General features: G+C 37.9%; 1 protein-coding gene across 3 annotated transcripts in view; it reads right to left on the bottom strand.

The window, feature by feature from the left end:
* Positions 1-19027, bottom strand: part of TLK2 (tousled like kinase 2) — a 114039-nt gene that overhangs the window by 35822 nt on the left and 59190 nt on the right. For all 3 annotated transcript variants that reach the window (XM_042916914.1, XM_042916915.1, XM_042916916.1), the window contains 4 exons: positions 15708-15803; positions 14395-14487; positions 8878-8988; positions 7572-7708 (listed from right to left, as the gene is read on the bottom strand). In XM_042916914.1, coding sequence (XP_042772848.1) covers positions 7572-7708; positions 8878-8988; positions 14395-14487; positions 15708-15803 — 437 coding nt within the window. The remainder of the gene's footprint in view (positions 1-7571; positions 7709-8877; positions 8989-14394; positions 14488-15707; positions 15804-19027) is intronic.

Below are 19027 nucleotides of genomic sequence, written 5' to 3'. Positions count from 1 at the left end.
CTCTCAGGGCGCCTGGGTGGTATCAATTTAACAAGAACTCTTGGGGCGCCAGTTCGTTGAGCGTCCGCTTCAGCTAAGGTCATGACCTCACGGTCCCCGAGTTTGAGCCCGTCAAGGCTCTGTGCTGACAGCTCGGAGCCTGGCGCCTGCTTCGGATTCTGTGTCTCCCTCTCTCTCTGTCCCTCCCCTGCTCGCACTTTCTTTCAAAAATGAATAAACAAAAAAAAAATTTTTTTTGTTTTAAAAAGAAAACAACTCTTGGTATGGCTCCATTAAAAAACCGTATTTATGTAAGAAAAATAATACAAAAGGTCCCAAGGGCCTTTTTATTTTTTTTATTTGAATTAAAGTTTCCTCAAATTATATCTAGAAAGTTAGCTAATATGAGGGATGCTGAACAAAGTAAAAAAAAGATTTTGCGGGGCGCCTGGGTGGCTCAGTCGGTTAAGCGTCCGACTTCAGCCTCAGGTCATGATCTCACGGTCTGTGAGTTCGAGCCCCACGTCAGGCTCTGTGCTGACAGCTCAGAGCCTGGAGCCCATTTCAGATTCTGTGTCTCCCTCTCTCTCTGCCCCTCCCCTGTTCATACTCTGTGTCTGTCTCAAAAATAAATAAACGTTAAAAAAAAAATTTAAAAGATTTTGCTTTTAGATCTATCATTTATTCTAACTCTAAGTGAGCCATTACCACCCCCATAGTCATTCCCACTCACTGATATGGTCAAACCTAACCTAAGTTTTTAAAAATCAAGTACATTCAGAGAAACCACAATGAAGCCTTGCAGCTAGTAAAAAACTCCTTAGGGACTAGGACGTAAAATGAATTCATAAAAAATATACATAAAGATTCTTCAGATATCGGGGCGCCTGGGTGGCTCAGTAGGTTAAGTGTCTGACTTCGGCTCAGGTCATGATCTCGCGGTTTGTGAGTTTGAGCCCCGCGTCAGGCTCTGTGCTGACAGCTCGGAGCCTGGAGCCTGTTTCGGATTCTGTGTCTCCCCCTCTCCCTGCCCCTCCCATGTTCATGCTCTGTCTCTCTGTCTCTCAATAATAAATAAGTGTTTAAAAAACAATTAAGGGGCGCCTGGGTGGCTCAGTCAGTTAAGCGTCTGACTTCAGCTCAGGTCATGATCTCACAGTTCATGAGTTCGAGCCCCGCGTCGGGCTCTGTGCTGACAGCTCAGAGCCTGGAGCCTGCTTCACATTCTGTGTCTCCCTCTCTCTCTGACCCTTCCCTGCTCATGCTGTGTCTCTCTCTGTCTCAAAAATAAATAAACATTAAAAAAAATTAAAAAAAAAATTTAAAAAAAAGATTCTTCAGATATCTAACACCATTACCATTAGAGGATTTCCTAAAGAAGTCTGAATTTTCTGTAATAAACCCATTTGCACATTAGTAGCCAATAAAAATACCAATATATGAAAACTACTTTCTCTTGTATATGTCTAATAGATATTAAAGTTTGGAGACCTGGCATATTAAAAATATACCAAGATTTCAGATTAACCATTCAAAAGACTAAAATCTGTAAATCACCAACCCTAGTTGAGAATCAAATGCTAGCTCCCTTCTCTTTCTTCTACCATGCTTTCCCCTACCTCCTTTGCTTGATTCCACCTTCATTTTTGCAAAGTAAGAGAATCTAAGTTTTTAACCCATTTTCAAATGAAATCTATTCAACTCTCTTTCCTGAACACTGTAGTAAGTCAGTCTCTAGACTTTCCCTATACTCAGTGTATTTTCTTTAGAAGAATGGCAACCAGAAAAATAAGCCTATATTCCAGGGCAGATGCCCATTATACAATTTATGCTGCCGTTATCTATAAGGACAATAATGTAAGCAAGATTAACCTAGTCCAAACACTCTAAATAAATAACCATTCATCTCATAATACAATTCCCTTGGCTTTAGGATGAGCTGGGTCATTGATTGGATGTCAATGTAACAGAATGGAAATCAAAACTCAAGAGTTTTCTTGTCTGAAAAACCCTTTCAACTATCATTAGAGATATGCCTCCCCACCAAAGAATATGTAATATGAATCCTTCATGGCTCGAAAGAATTCTGGATTGAGACATAGAATCCTTAGGTAAAATCAAAATCCTCCTTTTGACTCAATGAGATAGCATGGTCTCTGAACTGTCTCTCAAGAGGAGTTTCCCGGGAGGGGAGGGGAGGGTGGGTGATGGGTATTGAGGAGGGCACCTTTTGGGATGAGCACTGGGTGTTGTATGGAAACCAATTTGACAATAAATTTCATATATTTAAAAAAAAAAAAAAAAAAAGAGGAGTTTCCCAATTTAAAAAAAAATGGTAAAGTATCTTTAGCTCCTTTTTATCCTTTCATGGACCATGAATGCAAGGCACAATAAACTCTCTGGAGATAACCATAAATATTTAGTTTAAACTATAAACTATAGTGGGGCTAGTGAAGTACCACAACATTTTATCTTTGAAGACTGGCTGCTTTGGAAGACAGATTTTTAGCAATCACCCTTATCAAACATACAACTAATTTTCTATGGTTTCCAGTAAGAATCCAAAAACTTGATCTCCAGAGATTCATAAAGAAAGGGGCCCCACAGTCATCATACATATTAAAGCATAAACACAGGGTGCGATGATGCCAAAACACCTCTGGGGAAATATTAAACCGTATATACTAAGAACAAGAGCGCTTGCTTGAACACAAAAATGGATGCGCCAGAGTTCACGATTATATATAACAACTCCTACGTTAATTCTTGATATTCTTGAAATGATTTAGCTATTTATACTGACAAATAAAAGTCATCTAAAGGTAGACCATCAGTGATACTTAATTTAGGTTTATTTTGGGAGTAGAATCTGGAGTTATATCAGTAAACTTGGAAACTTCTCTTAGAAAAGGACCGTGTCTTATCAAGCCTTGTATCTCCAACACATCTGACACTGCCTTTTAGAACTGATCCTTAACTATTTCTTGCATTGCATCAGGTTTAGAGAATGCTTGCCATTTACCACCCATGGAAAGAGTACTACCACCACCACTACTACTATCTTTTACACAAGTATTGATGATTTGATAAATCCATCTCACTCAAATCTAAATAACCCTATTTAAAAAGCCACTGCCTCTACAAGAAAACAAGACAATTTGCCTTAGGTATCGTTACAGGCTACAGGCTGAGGTAGGTCACCTAAAAAGGTATGTTAAAAGTTCTAACTCCCAGAACTTCAGATTATAACCTTAGGAGATAGGGTCATCAAATGTCCTTACTTAAAATGAGGTCATACTGGAGTAGGGTGGGCCCTTAATTCAATATGACTGATGTCCTTATAAAGGGAGAGCAGACGCAGAGACACACGGGGGGGGGGGGGGGGGGGGGACACTGTGTGAAGATGGAGGCAGAGACTGAAGCTATGCTGCCACAAGCCACAGAACATCAAAGAACGATCCTCCCCTAGGGGCTTCAGAGGAAGCATGGTCTGTCAACATCTTGGTTTTGGATTTCTGGTCTCCTGAACTATGAGAGAGTAAATTTATGTTGTTTAACACACCCGGTTTATGGTATTTTTGTTACAACAGCCCTAGGAAATGAATGACAGGCGCTCTCAACAGTAACACTGTATTCCTGACTCCAACCCACCATACATACATACTAGTAGGAGGTATTAAAAAACAAACGCACGTATTTTCAGATATCACTTTAACCAAAAATAATTTAGCAATGATCTACAGGTAGCTCCTGAATAGCCCAGGTAAGAATTTTTAAAGATTCCCACAACTTCATGTTCTGTATCTACTGTCAAACAGTATGGATACCCAAGGGAGATCTTGACACTTACAGAATCAAGAGAGTTTTTCATTATGGATCATGTAACCAAGAATCAGATGGTTCACAAGATCACTTTAAAATGGGATTCTAGGGGCACTTGGGTGGCTCAGTTGGTTGAGAATCTGACTTTTGATCTCAGCTCAAGTCACGATCTCACAATCTCACCGTTTCGTGGGTTCGAACCCCCCACCATGAGGCTCTCCACTGGCGGCAAAGAGCCTGTTTGAGATTCTCCCTCTCTGCCCCTCCCCCACCCACTCGCTCTATCTCAAAATTAATAAACTTAAAAAATTTTTTAAAGAATAAAATAAAATAAAAATGGGATTCTATAATTCCTTATACACCAGAGTATCATTATGATGCTATAATGTTTAATTTACTCATGCTGATAATCCACTTCTTAAATGACCACAATTTTGTTTATAAATCAAATCCCATTACTTCAATGTTGTTTCATTTCAATATAAAAAAACTTTATCTATCTATCTATCTATCTATCTATCTAATCTCTACACCTAATGTGGGGCTCATGACCAGGAAATCAAGAGTCACATGCTCTATGGACTGAGCCAGCCAGGTGCCCCTAAACAAAATCTTTTTTTTTTTTAAGGTTTATTTATTTATTTTGAGAGAGATGGGGTGGGGGAGAGAGAGAGAAAGGAGAATGAGAATCCCAAGCAGGCTCTGCGCTAACGGCCTGGAGTCCCATACAGGGTTCTATCTCACAAATCATGGGATCGTGACCTTAGACAAAATCAAGAGTCGGATGCTTCACTGACTGAGCCACCCAGGCGCCCCTAAACAAAATCTTAGTAAAGAATTTTTTCCCTCTTTGAGGAAAACATCCTAGGAACTTAACTGGAAAGCAAAGCCTTTTGAGAAATGCACCAACCACGCTGCATCCAGACTTTCCAGCCTGCTCTTCTAATCTATAGCTGCTGGACTTGAGTGGCAGCCTCCAGCTGTGTTTCTGACCTCCAGCCCAGCCACCCTTGCTCTCTCTGCAGACCTGCCAACTCCCACAACCCAAATCCTTCATCTATCCTGTTGATACTGTTTCTCCTGCCTAATGGGGATTTTGTGAAGTTCAGTGGTTTTTGTAAACTGACAAGTCTTAGTTTGTCTGAAGTCAAGGGGAGATTCTTCTCAGCAACAAGGACCTCCCTTCTGTCCTAAATGGGTTTTCCTCCAATTCCAATCCAAACTTTTACACATCATGCTCTTCCTACAGTTTATCTGTGTCACTAAATGCATAAATGTTTGAGAGAATTTACCACTCCCCCGAGATTCTCTAATTATCTAATATATTCTACATCCTTCAAGTGATCTGTTCGAGCTCTGCATTTCAGAAATCTTGACCTAAGGACAAGCATATACTTAGGCTCAATATTTAACGGTGAAATTTAGATCACTTCAATAAAAAACATTAAAACCATGCCCCCCCATCAAAAACAAATTTTTTATTGCCTTGCCATTGACTGAGATTTTAAGATTTATTCAAATAAAAAAGAGTATATTGAATAACAATAGTATGTAACAGAACTAGTTTCTCAAAACTATAAAATAAACTACTTCTTCAACAGGTTCAAACATACTTTGGAAAGGAAAAATTGTTAACCTGGACAAAAGATAATATAAATTTGATATGATTTTCTTATTAGCTGGTAAATCTTCGGTGTTAGGGAATAAAGATCACTTGAAAAGAGCAGAAGAACACAGTGAAAACAAAAGAATTGCACTGGAGGTCCTGTTGAGACCGTACTTGATTATCTGATTAAATTTTTAAATGTTTTGAGGATGGTCTCTTCTCGTAAAACCTAGTACTGCTACCTGGTGTTCAGCCACGTCACCCACAAATTATGTTGTCATGGAGCTTCTCATATACAGAAAATAATCATTTATAAGGATATCAAACATAGCCTTTACAACTGAAGAATTTCAACTGCTGCATTAAAACTGAAAGGGAATTAATTTATTAAAGCAAAACTTTAGAAAATAAAATACCTGTAATTAGTAGACACTGGCCAGACAGCTTCCCAAAAGAGATGGAGATATTTTATATGACATAAAAGCATGAAAAAATGCTATCCACCTAGGAGGAACAATCCTAGTTAGGGATCTCATTTAGATAGTCCCAATTTCTCTGATGGCTCTACAGCTAAGTCATCATTTTGTACTCTGTGTAAGATTTCCAGAACCTTCTGGGACTCGGGGGCTGCTTACAGAGTAAAAAGATAAAATATCGCTGTCAGCAAAAACTATGAACATTTTTCTTAAAAGTAATTACATTTTACATCTCTATACAAACACACTATCTTCAGTCAAAGTCTTCAGATATTTTAAAGACAGCCATCTAAGAAGTAACCATTGTCAAAGACTTGTAGGGTCACTATCACATCTGGGACTCAGTCTGAGCATGAGGTGGCTATGGCCAGTACTGGGGATGTAAGTTGTATCTTCAGATCGCACTCTAATGAAACTGGATGGGGTGTCACTTGCAGGACAATGTGCACGTCCTGGTCAGGGTGTTAAGGAATGGGTGGGTACCATGACTCCATGTCGTAGCCACTTATAGTGCCCTGGTGCGTTCCTGCTATCACCAGTCACCCATGCTTAGTGCTCGGAGTGGATGTCATTCTGAGCCTCTGGCACCTGACTTAACTCAAAAGGCTTTGTTTTCCTTCGTGGGTATTGTATCTTTGACTCAACAGCTAGCCTCTTATCACACCAAATTACACATACTCGAGGTACATGTGTGAGGCAAAAACATATCTAAGCCAAGGGGAGGGTAATGTATCACATAGAAAGCAGTGACTACTAATGTGCAATCCAGGTTAGTATTATACTTTATTTCAGGCATATATTTGTTGTTTCTTATGTTTCCTTACTATTAAAGGAGTCCCACACTCTCCAATTACTGCGCAGGAAGTTATTTCAGCTAGGAAAAAAGGTAGGAAAAGCAGTCTATAGAATCCTCTAATTCATAGTGAGCTACAGATCTCAAGTTTGAGAGCCCATGATTAAAAACACAATGCCGTTCTCCCCAGTCTCAGATGGAAATAATCTAATAAAAATAAATAAGATATACCCAAATACACGACAATCTAAAGATCTGCTTAAGTCCAGAGCCAACATTAGCTATTTACACAGTTGGAATTTTAGGATTTTAAATGGTAATTCTCTCCTTGGAGTAAATACTTGAATGTTGAGTGCTTAGGATTCCAAGTCACTGACAGACACTGGGGTTGGCCACCAGCCTGACCACTGGTTCAGCCCCTGCCTTTGAGGTAGCCGCTCTCTCTAAGGTCTAGACACGGTCTCCTTAAAGGGCCTCAGGGACAGATCCTAAAGGTTTGCCTAGGGTTTTTATTGTTTTATACCTAACTCAGGATGTTCTTCCTCAGGTCCTTACCTATGTCATTTTTCTATGGAGCCAGAACAAATACGTTCATGGACTCGTCGTGAAAATCCATTACATAATTTAAAAGATAACAAGTCCTAGGATTTTTCTTCCTTAGCTTCAGCAATTCTTATTCTTTGTTAAGCTTTAATGTAGAACTCCTTTATTTTTTTCTCTAATAACTTGTGTCATTTTTCCCAGGACTTCACCTCATTCCCTACCTTTCATTACACATGTGGGGACTAAAGCTGAATGAAAAGAGGACTTCTACTACTAGGATTTTTAATGACTACAATTACAGCAAACTTAAAGCAACTTTTCAATTTCAATGTGATCATCGCACTTCACTTACTTGATAAGGTTCTGGAAAGCATAACCATCTGTCCATTGCTCAGTAAAAGAGGCCCCATGTCGAACAGTGGTAAAATGGCCCAATCTCAAGCGGTCTTGCATGCTTTTATCTCTACATGCCATCTTCTCTTGTTTTGACTTAGGAGAAAGGACAAATAGAAAATAATTTTATTCTCCTATGAGAATTCAGATATAGCATGATGTTTACTTTCTGTACTGTACTGATCAACATTTAGTACAACTGGCTGATTCTACATGGACTCTGGGAAGTACCTTAAAACTTTAAATTCTCTGCATTAACATATACCGTCTTATTTCAAAAATAAAAATGGAAAAAAGCAGTTTCTTTTCTATAAAATCAATGAATTAAAAGCTGAAACAAAGTTCTCCTATCTCTGACATTAATAAAATGACCTACTATCAGCGTTCCCTGTCTTTTTAACAGCATTCCAAAGATTTCAGCAAAAGTAACCACCAGTCTCTCAAACTTCTAGCTTATAATAATTTCATTAGCAAGTACTGCTGTCTTTCAATATAAGATAAGTGTGTGTTGGGGACATATTAAAAAACTTTTAAGAAACAGTTACTAACAACTATTAACGTCAAGTCACAACTAATCAGTTACTATAATAAAGGAAACATCGGCCATACATAAGTATAGGTTGACTTAATTTTTTAAAGCACAAAGCACTTAATTATCACATTTTTATATACATAAGTTACTTCAAATACCATCTCTAAAATGGAAATGTAAGTACTGCTACATGTTTGTAAGAGTTCTAGGGTATGTACTTCAAAGGTCAGGATGAGTGTTAAGAACCAAGGAGCGCCACACCGCAAACAAACCAGGACAAGCTGTCCCTGTCCGATCAACATCACACTCAGAGCAAAGCACAACCAGAAACGATGTCCCATATTATCACTCTGGATGTCTGGTGCTGTGTCCATGGAAGAAAGAATTCTAACTGTCAAATTATAAGGAGTCTTTTCCTAAAGGGGTGCCTGGGTGGCTCAGTCAGTTAAGCATCCGACTCCCGGTCTCAACTCAGGTCATCACCTCACGACTTGTGGGTTTAAGCCCTGCATCTGGCTCCGCGCTGACAGCCTGGGATTCTCTCTCTCCGCCCCTCCCCTGCTCATGCTCTCTCTCCAAAAATAAACAAATGAACAAACAGACATTAAAAAAAAAAGTCTTTCCCTAAAAAGCCCAACTTTAAAATACTTCCATCTCAGGTAAGGAATAAGGAGGCACAAAATAATACCCTGAGGATCTTGGGAGCAGGGGTCAGGCCACCATTATCACTCACCTTTTCTATAAGGAGTTTCTTGCTCATTGTCACACACCGATTTAATCGTTCTTTATACTTCTCTAGCATCTTTTGCTGTTCGTCAATCTGCCGCCTCAAATCACAGTTGGCCTTCAATGGAAAATATTTTTTATATTAGCTCCAAGGAAGATAGATGAATACAAAAGCAGTTTCTAGGGAGTCCAAACAGTATTTCTATTGTTAATTAAAAGCAAAATTAAAGTCCAAAGAGCTAGGATTAATTATGTTTAAAATTTTTTATAATATTTCCTTCCTTTTTTTCTCTTAATAAACTTATCTTTTTAGTAAAGATGAATTCTGTTACAAGTGGGCATGTTTTTCTACTGATCGAATTTCACTCCTCTCAAAAAGCAGTTATAGGTAAATCTAGTACATCACATATACCTAAACTGTCACAAAATAAAAAACCTACAATTAGGGAGATGTTTAAAATACATACAAAAGTTGATGAAGCACTTTACAGCACTCACAGAATACTTTCAAAGGGTAATTAAACACAAAAAAAACTGCAGAATTTTTTTTTAAACCACATAACGTTCTCAGGATCGATTGTTCTTTGTTTTTCTATTCTTGTTTCCAAAGAAAAAGAGACATGAATTTACATAAGTGTTTCTTTCCAGAGAAGCCAGGCACACCCATGCCCGCATAAGACAGAACTAACAAACGGGATGAATATAAGGTCCCGGTTCTCAAGAATGCCAGAATGTAAATACATAGTTAATTTAGCTGTGGTCAGAAGGATGGGCTAAATACTTTGAAAATTCAAACCTCCTACAATAACAGAGAAGGGAAGAACCACTAACCCAAGGTCAATTTTGCCCTGCGATTCTTAAATTTATTCTTGTATTAACAAAAGATCTCTACTCTTTCAACAAATAAACGCTACTTTATAATAATGTGCTTGAGTTGTGAAAAAAAATCTGGTATTTCCCAATCAAATGATATAAGTGTTTCTGAAACAGTAAAAAGCACAAATGGAAGATGTTACAGCACACGCAATTTTAGAGACTTTTCAGCTTCATATTTAAAGTGACCAGTGTACAACAGCTTCCATCTCCAAATTTCTACTCTTCTCATAAGTTTAATTTCTACCTGTTTTTTGTACAGAGTTCTATGTACCACTCTATCAAAGGCAAAGTGCAAGTACATTTGGGGAAATGTAACTAATTCATAGTAAAGAATCCATGGTGCGCCTGGCTGGTTCAGTCAGTAGAGACTGCGACTCCTGATCTCAGGGTTGTGAACTAAAGCCCCACGTTGGGTGTAGAGATTACTTAAAAATAAACTCTTGGAGGAAAAAAAAAAAAAAAAAAAAAAAGAATCTTTAAGACAAAGACTATGTAATGTTTATATGAAATTCAATCTTTTTTTGGAAGGTAAACACTCCCTTAAAATCTATAATCAAATGTATGGAACCAATCAATCTCTGGCAGCTTATTTAAAATCTTAAGAACTCGACAGGCGCCTCACTGGCTCAGTCACTAGAACATGTGACAACTCTTGATCTCAGGGCCAAGAGTTCAAGTCCCACACTGGGTGGAGAGCTTTCTTTAAAAATAAATAACTAAGTAAATAATTTTAAGAACTCTAAATTTTTGTGGTTTTCTAGCATTAACAATTTGTGTTCAGGTCTACAACAGCACCTGCCTATCAGTTCCTGATGTCGCCTTATCCAACATATCACTAAAATGGAAAAACCCAATGAACCACCCATGCCTGCCTAAAAGGAGACATGAGGAGTGCTCATTGCCCATCCTGCCCGATCCAAACACAAAATTTAATCAATTTGAGAAAAATGGCAGCTGCCATCAGCGTCTTCCTTTTTGATGTATCCATTCCTTTGGTATTGTTCTACAGCCAAAGAAAAGACTACAACCTTTAGAAAACAAGGTAGTAGAAGGTGGGCAATGGTGAGTAAAGGGAGCATACTACTTTCTAGAAAACGAAAGCATTTTTTTTTTTTTAACTCAAAAACAGTGCTAAGTCAGGATTCAAGTTTTTCATATACTCCTCAATCTTTTCTGAAAGAGTTGGGTGATGAAGAAAGATGAACCCATGCTCCTTTTTCAATCCAGCAGAGATTCTCAGGACAAAAGCCTACCGGTACTAGAACTGGGCCAGGAGCTTTTTAAACCCACAGTCTAGCTAATTAAAACCCTGGCAATACAACCAGCACCCACATGAACAAAAAGGAGTTAAGAGCAACCCCAAGCAAGCACATATGCTAACAATAAAAGATGGAAGATAGGTACTGACTCTAAATATGCCTCTCCAAATCAAAAGATGGAGAAAAGGAAACAACCAAAAATCAGACCTAAGGAAAACTACTTCTGAATAAGGAAAAAGAACATCAGCTTGAGAATGATGAAAATGATCTCCCTAAAGAATGAAAAGAACATTTTAGAGTACTGCTTGTCATAGTCCATAAAACACAAAAAGACATGATGTCTATGAAATCAGAGCAAAAAACCATCAAGAATGTACAGGATGGAATAAGAAAGTGAGTTAGATAAGGGAAAAAAGTAAGTTCAAATGTAGATAACAGAATCAAAATTACATAAGATACAGTAAACAGCAGAAAATATATGGAACACAAATTAACATTTTAGTAAGATTCAGAAAAGAAGGTTGATCATATTAAATAAGACTCCAAGTGATAGAAATAAAGGGAAGAAATCAGGGATCCAGCCTAGAAACCAAGGAAGAGGCCAACACAAGACAGAAAGAGGCAAAAATTAAGCATAACCACGCATTTCCAGAATAAGAATTTAGAGACCCATGTATACAGAAGTACCCTGGCAAAATTTTTTGAAATCTAAGAATAAGGGGGGAGAGTACCTATACTCATCACAAAAAACAGATTACAGTGCAGTGTTTGTTCCTTTGGTCATGGTCTTCTCAGAAAAATTGAATGCTACAAAAAATTGCAAAGGTTCACACGTGTATGCGTGCTACAAGAAGGTAAGAGGTGAAGGCTAATAGGTTGTAACACAAAAATACCTTTTATATGGAGAGGCAAGAGAAAGAGTTCTCAGATCTACAAGGAAACAAAAAAACTTAACACTAATACATCCTTCTTGAAAAGTAATTACTTAAAATGTATTTCAGTTGGGGCGCCTGGGAGATTCAGGTGGTTAAGTTCTTGATTTCAGCTCAAGTCGCGATCTCACAGTCATGAGATCAAATCTGGTGTTGGGCTCTGCACTGGGCATGGAGCCTGCTTAAGATTCTCTCTCTCCCAAGGGGCGCCTGGGTGGCTCAGTCAGTTAAATGTCCGACTTCAGCTCAGGTCATGATCTTGCAGTTCATGAGTTCTAACCCCACGTTGGGCTCTCCGCTGATAGGTTGGGGCCCGCTTCACTTCAGATTCCGAGTCTCTGTCTCTCTCTGCCCCTCTCCCGCTCTCTATCTCTCAAATCAATAAACATGTAAAAAAAAAGATTCTCTCTCTCCCTTGCCCTCTGCCCCTCCCCAAATCACATGTACTTTCTCTCTAAAAATTAAAAAACAATAAAAAAATAAAAAATTGTTTAAAAAATAAAACAAAAATTAAAAAATATACTACCAATGAGTTTAACAAACACGTGTAACTAATTATTGTAAATTAGGTCATAAAACTGCTTTTCATATAAGAATTATTCTTATATATGATATTAAAAGTAATAATTTAATAAGAATAGCCTAAAAACATCAGATTTTACTCATTACGACCAGGTTTATGGTTTAGATATGTGCTAAATTCCAGGTTTTATACAGGAGGGAGTCAAATAAACTAATACTATATTTTGATAATTACAGAAATATAGGTAAACATTTTTGGAGGGAGAAAATTACAAATACAGTGGCTCTTATTATTTTTATTATTAAACATTATTATTGTTAATAAACAAAACCCTTCCTTCAGACAGTCTTACCCAGTAAAAAAGACTGCAAGATCCGCACCCAGCTGTGTCATGGGAGCCCTGGAGGTTCCTCCACAGAACCTTCAAGGACCCATAGAGCCAGGTGGCAAACTACTGCATTAGTACAAATAAGAATCAAACCTATACCTTCTAAATCACTGGAGAAGATAAAAATGTTAGTCAATTTTATTTATATATCAGTAATAGTTATTTATATATGTATATACATATATACACACACATACACTACAAATGGCTCAAAAAAATTACTGAAGGAAATGTGCCAAATGTTTTACCTAGTTAATGGAATTATGGGTATCCTATCTTTCAGTATTCTCTAAATTTATTGTAAAAAGCATATATTGCTTTTATTTAAAACAAAAAGTTTTTTTAAGAATGTGTCAGCCAATATGATAAATTGCATATTAAAAAATCTATCCTTAAAGACATCATGGGATAGGGGCACCTGGATGGCTCAGTCAGTTAAGCGGCCGACTCGGCTCAGGTCATGATCTCATGGTTTATAAATTCAAACCCCCTGCTGTCAGCCCAGAGTCTGCTTCAGATCCTCTGACCACCCCCACCCTTTCTGCTCCTCCCCTGCTTGTGCTCTCCCTCTCAAAAACAGAAAAACATTAAAATATATATATATATCATGGTATATTTTCTAGAAGTATCTTTTCAATTCCAGATTATTTCTGAAGTTTGTCTTATAAGCACAAAAAAACTTTAGACAAATACTTATAAAAGATACAAAATGTAAAACCAGGGCTGAAAAGTACTTGTGAGATAGTTTTAAAAATTGAAGAATATTGGGGTGCCTGGGTGGCTCAGTTGGCTGACTGTCTGACTCTTGATTTCGGCTCAGGTCCTGGTCCCAAGGCTGTGGGGTCGAGCCCTGCATCAGGGTCCTCACTGAGCGTGGAGCCTAAGATTCTCTCTCTCACTCTACCTCTCCCTCTCTCTCTCACTCTGCTCCTTCCCCTGCTCTCTCTCTCTCTAAAATAATAAAATATTTTAAAAAGTTCAAGAATATTTTAAAAACTTCTCTGGAATAGGAAAACAGTATTTTATATCATTTCCCACAGTTCTAGATGAAACAGAATACTCCACCTATCTCTCTAGTATATATTTAAATATTAAAATTCAGGGCGCCTGGGTGGCTCAGTCGGTTAAGTGGCCGACTTCGGCTCAGGTCATGATCTCACAGTCCATGAGTTCGAGCCCCGCGTCGGGCTCTGTGCTGACAGCTCAGAGCCTGGAGCCTGCTTCAGATTCTGTGTCTCCCTCTCTCTCTGACCCTCCCTCGTTCATGCTCTGTCTCTCTCTGTCTCAAAAATAAACATACATTTAAAAAAAATTTAAATATTAAAATTCTACAGCATAAGATATCCAATTTAAAGACAGTGCTTAGAATATAGGTTTGATCCTAGTTCCTACTCAGATTACCTCAGATTAAAGGAAAATATCCACATGTTTAGTATTTAACTTTGTTATTTAGAAATAATGATCTCTACGATATGTACATAATCCAAATATATATAACATCAATCAGTGCTTCCTATAAAATCTCTTACCATATTTTAATACTTACTCTTAACAAATCATCTATTCTTCCCTCCTTCTTTTCTAAGTCAGAATTCTTACTGTTTTCTAGTGCAGATATTTTTTCTATGGTGAGGTCAGACTATACAAAGAGAAAACAAATTTAGGATTAGTCTCAAAATATTACATGTTATCATACTTTTCTCATTACCTTTCTGGGGGGAAACAAAAAACCAAAACACCTGCTAACACAAATAGTCTGGAATCACATAGCTAAAGAAATTAAATATGCTTTCCTTAGCCCATTCTTTAGGCCTTGTATTTTATTACACGTGCACTTCAAATACATGTTACCTCTGGTATCAAATATATGAATCCTCAAACTATTGTGCATTGAATAATGCAGAAACATACTACTCTAGAAATGAAACTAACTTTGAATAGAAAAGGACTTCAGAGGAAACAGGGCCCAAATGTCTAAAGAACACACATGCCACCTAGTGGAAATACAGAACATCAGAAGGGGAGAGAATGAAGTTACCTGAATCTAAAGTCTGTCCAACTGGCCAAAAGCTGGTAATTCAGATAAAATAAAAATCTATTCCTAAAGCTCTTGAGATTTAAGAAATTCTCCTAGATTGCCAAGCATCTTGTCTTAAAGGCAACACAATGCCAAGACGCTTCAAAGAAAATGCAGTATACGATTCGGCTATATCAAAACTACAGAGTGGAGGATGCATCCGCTATCCTTTTCACATACTAACTTTGATTATTCCCAACATTCCCTGAATTAAAAAGTTTCTAAAAAACTCTTTAAGGAGGAAATTGTGTTGGTGTGCCACATGTTTAAGAATTTTAGCTTTATTCTTGCCAAATAAACAAGAATAAGGAATAAATCAACTACTTTCATAGAGTAGGGAATGAAAAATCACTGAGGTGTACTGTAAGCACTGTCCTAATACGCATTTCGTATACACTGAGATAACTAGAATCAACCGTATTTTACAGATGATTTCTATTAAAAAAAAACTGAGGCCCAAAAAAATAACAGTGCAAGTTGCAGAGTGAGGATCTGAACCCCAGCCTAGCTCTCCAAAACGAGTGCTCTTTCCCCAACACCATGCTACGGTGTAGGCATTTCTACTGCAACACACGAGAATGGTAAAGAGACACCTCAAAAAGTTAAAGCACCTTCCAAAAGACTTTAAATACTCAAAATGCAAGTTCTGAGTATAATACACACAAATAATGAGGTAATGTTGGAGAAATAAAGGAAAGACAGAGAGGACTCCAAGATATCATATGTGGTTAGCATTTATTCCTAAGCACATCTTTTCCTCTGCATATTGATCACCAACCTACCTGGGTCTGTCTGTGCTGGATGGAGATCTGTTTCTGGGAGCTGCTGGAATGCTCTGTGTTGCCAGATCCCGTAGAAGAGGGACTGTTTTGCTGAGCCTGTAAAAAAGGTATATCAACTAATCACTAGAAAGTTTTGCATCTTTCTCCACACACATTTTTAGTTTTGTTTTTGTTTTTTTAGTAATCTCAACTCCCAAAGTGGGACTTGAATTCACAACCCGAGATCAAGAGTTGCATGCTCCACTGACTCAGCCAGCCAGGCCCCCCCGCACCCTCCCCACAAACGTTTGTAGGCATGCAAACAATTATATAAAACACACTCCTTCAGATGAAAGTCAGAAGTCAGGGTCATGTAGCCCAAGATGAAAGTAAAACAATTTAAATGAGAAGCAAGGGGGTGGGGGGCACTTGGGTGGCTCAGTTGATGAAGCGTCCAACTCTTGGTTTCGGCTCAGGTCATGATCTCATGGTTCATGAGTTCGAGCCCTGTGTCAGCCTCTGCACTGACAGTGTGGAGCCTGCTTGGGATTTTATCTCTCTCCCTCTCTCTCTACCCTTCCCCTGCTCTCTCTCTCAAAATAAATAAACTTAAATAAACAAACAAACAAACAAATAAATAAATAAAAATGAGAAGCAAGGGCTATAACATGGTGGCTTGGATCATGTCCCTGTAAATAGTGTGAAGTACTCAAATGTGCCCAAATGAATTTTTAAATCTGCAAGTCACAGAACATTGAAAGCTATTCCTGTAATAATATATCCTTTTTACTTGTACGTCATGGCAATATGCTTCTGTTGGAAAAGGCTGGCAAAGCATCCACCACACAGGGGATGCTTGTGACTCTAGGCAGAAAGAACTGTGAACTACTATTCAGAATACTCTCCTAAATCCATAAACCTTACCCATGAACATTCAGCAGTCCAAAAATCCAGGCTGATTTCCAATAATGTCGCTTGCTGATGTGACTTTAATACATAGTCACATAGTCACACTGGGCATTCTAAGGCATTTAAAATTTATAGGGTTTAGGTCTTAATGTAATTCATCTATTCAGGAGTATACAATCCTTATACTCCCAAAAGTCCTTTTAAAAAACAAGATTGAACCTAACATAATACAACCCTTCACAGACATAATTAGAAAATATTGGCTATTCTGAGGATTATGGGCTAATCCCATAATCTTATCTGAGATCTACTGCTACCATCTTATCAGAGAAGATGTAGTGTTTCCACATATGTGAATTTTGATACTTTCTATACACTCCTTAAACTAGTTTTCTCATCCATTAACATATAAACAATACTATAACCACCACCCACTGAGAATTACTGTCAGCTAACTGCTTCAATGTCATGGTCACATGCAATCTTTACAAAACCCTGTAAGATAGTCATTATTACTTCCATTTATAGATAAAGGAAATGCAAATCAGAGATTCTAAGCACCTATGCACGGTCACAGAGCTAGTAAGTGAGAGACCATGAATTAAGGAGTACTTTCATCTACAATAACCATTCTCAATGGCCACAGCAGACTGACTCCCTCTCAGTAACAGAGTTACTGTCTCACCAGGCCACAAGCAAGCTAATAAGCACTTCATACACATAATTATCTTGGAGGCTCACGACAGCCTTGTAAAATAAGGCAGGCAGTATTATATTCTGCACGTGGATTTCTTCATTCAACAACTACTCACTCCCTATGTCTAACCACTGTGTTAGATGTTAGGAACACAATGACCAAGTCAAACAGAAATAAAACCCACAGACCCAGTCATTATTCTGCCTTAACAGAGCTTAGAATCCCAGTGAAGATTTATTAAGCACTCAATAAATATTTGTTGAAAGAAACTGCTAAATAAACAATCACACAGTAAACACAAAATTCCAACTGGGATAAGTGCTGTAAAGAGTATTCAACAGGGGGGGAAAAAGAAGAGTATCCAACAGGGCACATAATCTAATCTAGAGTCAGGGATGACTGCCTCAGGAAAGCAGCATCAGAGTTAAGATGTGAAGGAAATAAGCAGTCAAGGAGGAGACGGTCAGGTCATTCCCAGGAGAGAATGTGTACATAAACACAAGGGGAAGAGAGAAGACTGATGGGGGGATCAAAGAAGTCAAAAATGAGAAACCAGTCTCAAAAAGGCTGAACACCGTGCAAAGCCCGAAATGACAGAGCTGGGATCAGAGCCACATTCAGGGAAGTCCAAATAACGGAAAATGTTCTTTACTCTCTACGATGCAGCAAATTTTTTTTTTTACTTGCTAATTAATAAGGGTCATTGATATGAACCTCAAGTATTATACTGAACTATATGAGCATTATCTCCTTCAGTTATCATTAGATTTCTCTTATAATCCTCTCCTTTTGAAGTGTGTTTCTAAACAAATATGACTTTCAAACTATATAATAAGAGCCAGTAAGAATCACATGACTGACTAAAAGGCTCTTCTATAACTTTCAGGTTTTGGTATACAAGCTTTGCTAAAATGCCTTTTTATATGTGCTCATTTCTGATTCTGAGTTTTCTTTCAGCAAACAGGGTGCTAGAATGTAACTCAGTGGGATGTGCCAAATTAAAGCTCTCTGTAAAGATATATGTAAAATAGCTCAATGATAAGAAGTAAAAATGCAAAAAGTTAGCTGAGCAAGTGGGACATAGGTTAGGAAGTAGCAAATCCTCATAAAAAGGGAAACAATACTTTCCAAAGGCAAAAGAACTACAGAAATAGAAGGACCTATTATTGTGATAAATGAGTCCATGGTAGAAAAAAAAATGCCTTCATTCTGATCATTCATTCAATATTAACTGTGTTTCTCTGTGCCTGGTCCTGGTTAAACTCTAGAAATGCAAAACTGGAAAGCAAAGAGAGCTTAGTCTCCCAAATGAGAACAGAAGTCGCTGGCTCTTCTAAGCCGGCCACAGTAGTTGTTAATTTAGTCCAACCCCAACCTTGCAAAACACCTCCCCAGATGTCCATATTCTTTGTTCCTATTATAAAAGTAATACTGGCTTCTAATTCATGATGACAAGATGGATCTTCCAAAGTCCTACTGATATGCAGAAACACTTTTAAAATGAAATCACAAGAGCACTAAGAAACAAGAGAGAGTCAAGGATCAGAAATGCTTGAAAACATTAAATTTTAAGAACCATTCAAAAACAGTTGGGTTCAGGTAGAGAAAGTGAAATACATTCATAGCTTAAAACATCACCAGTGAAACAGACTGGGTCTTTTCTAATTAAAGAAAATTTTTTTTAATGTTTATTTATTTTTGAGAGAGAGAAGAGTGAGCAGGGGAGGGGCAGAGA

The sequence above is a fragment of the Panthera leo genome, chromosome E1 (assembly GCF_018350215.1).
Source record: "Panthera leo isolate Ple1 chromosome E1, P.leo_Ple1_pat1.1, whole genome shotgun sequence".
Classification (NCBI taxonomy): Eukaryota; Metazoa; Chordata; class Mammalia; order Carnivora; family Felidae; genus Panthera; species Panthera leo.
This window is presented reverse-complemented; position numbering and strand designations above follow the sequence as displayed.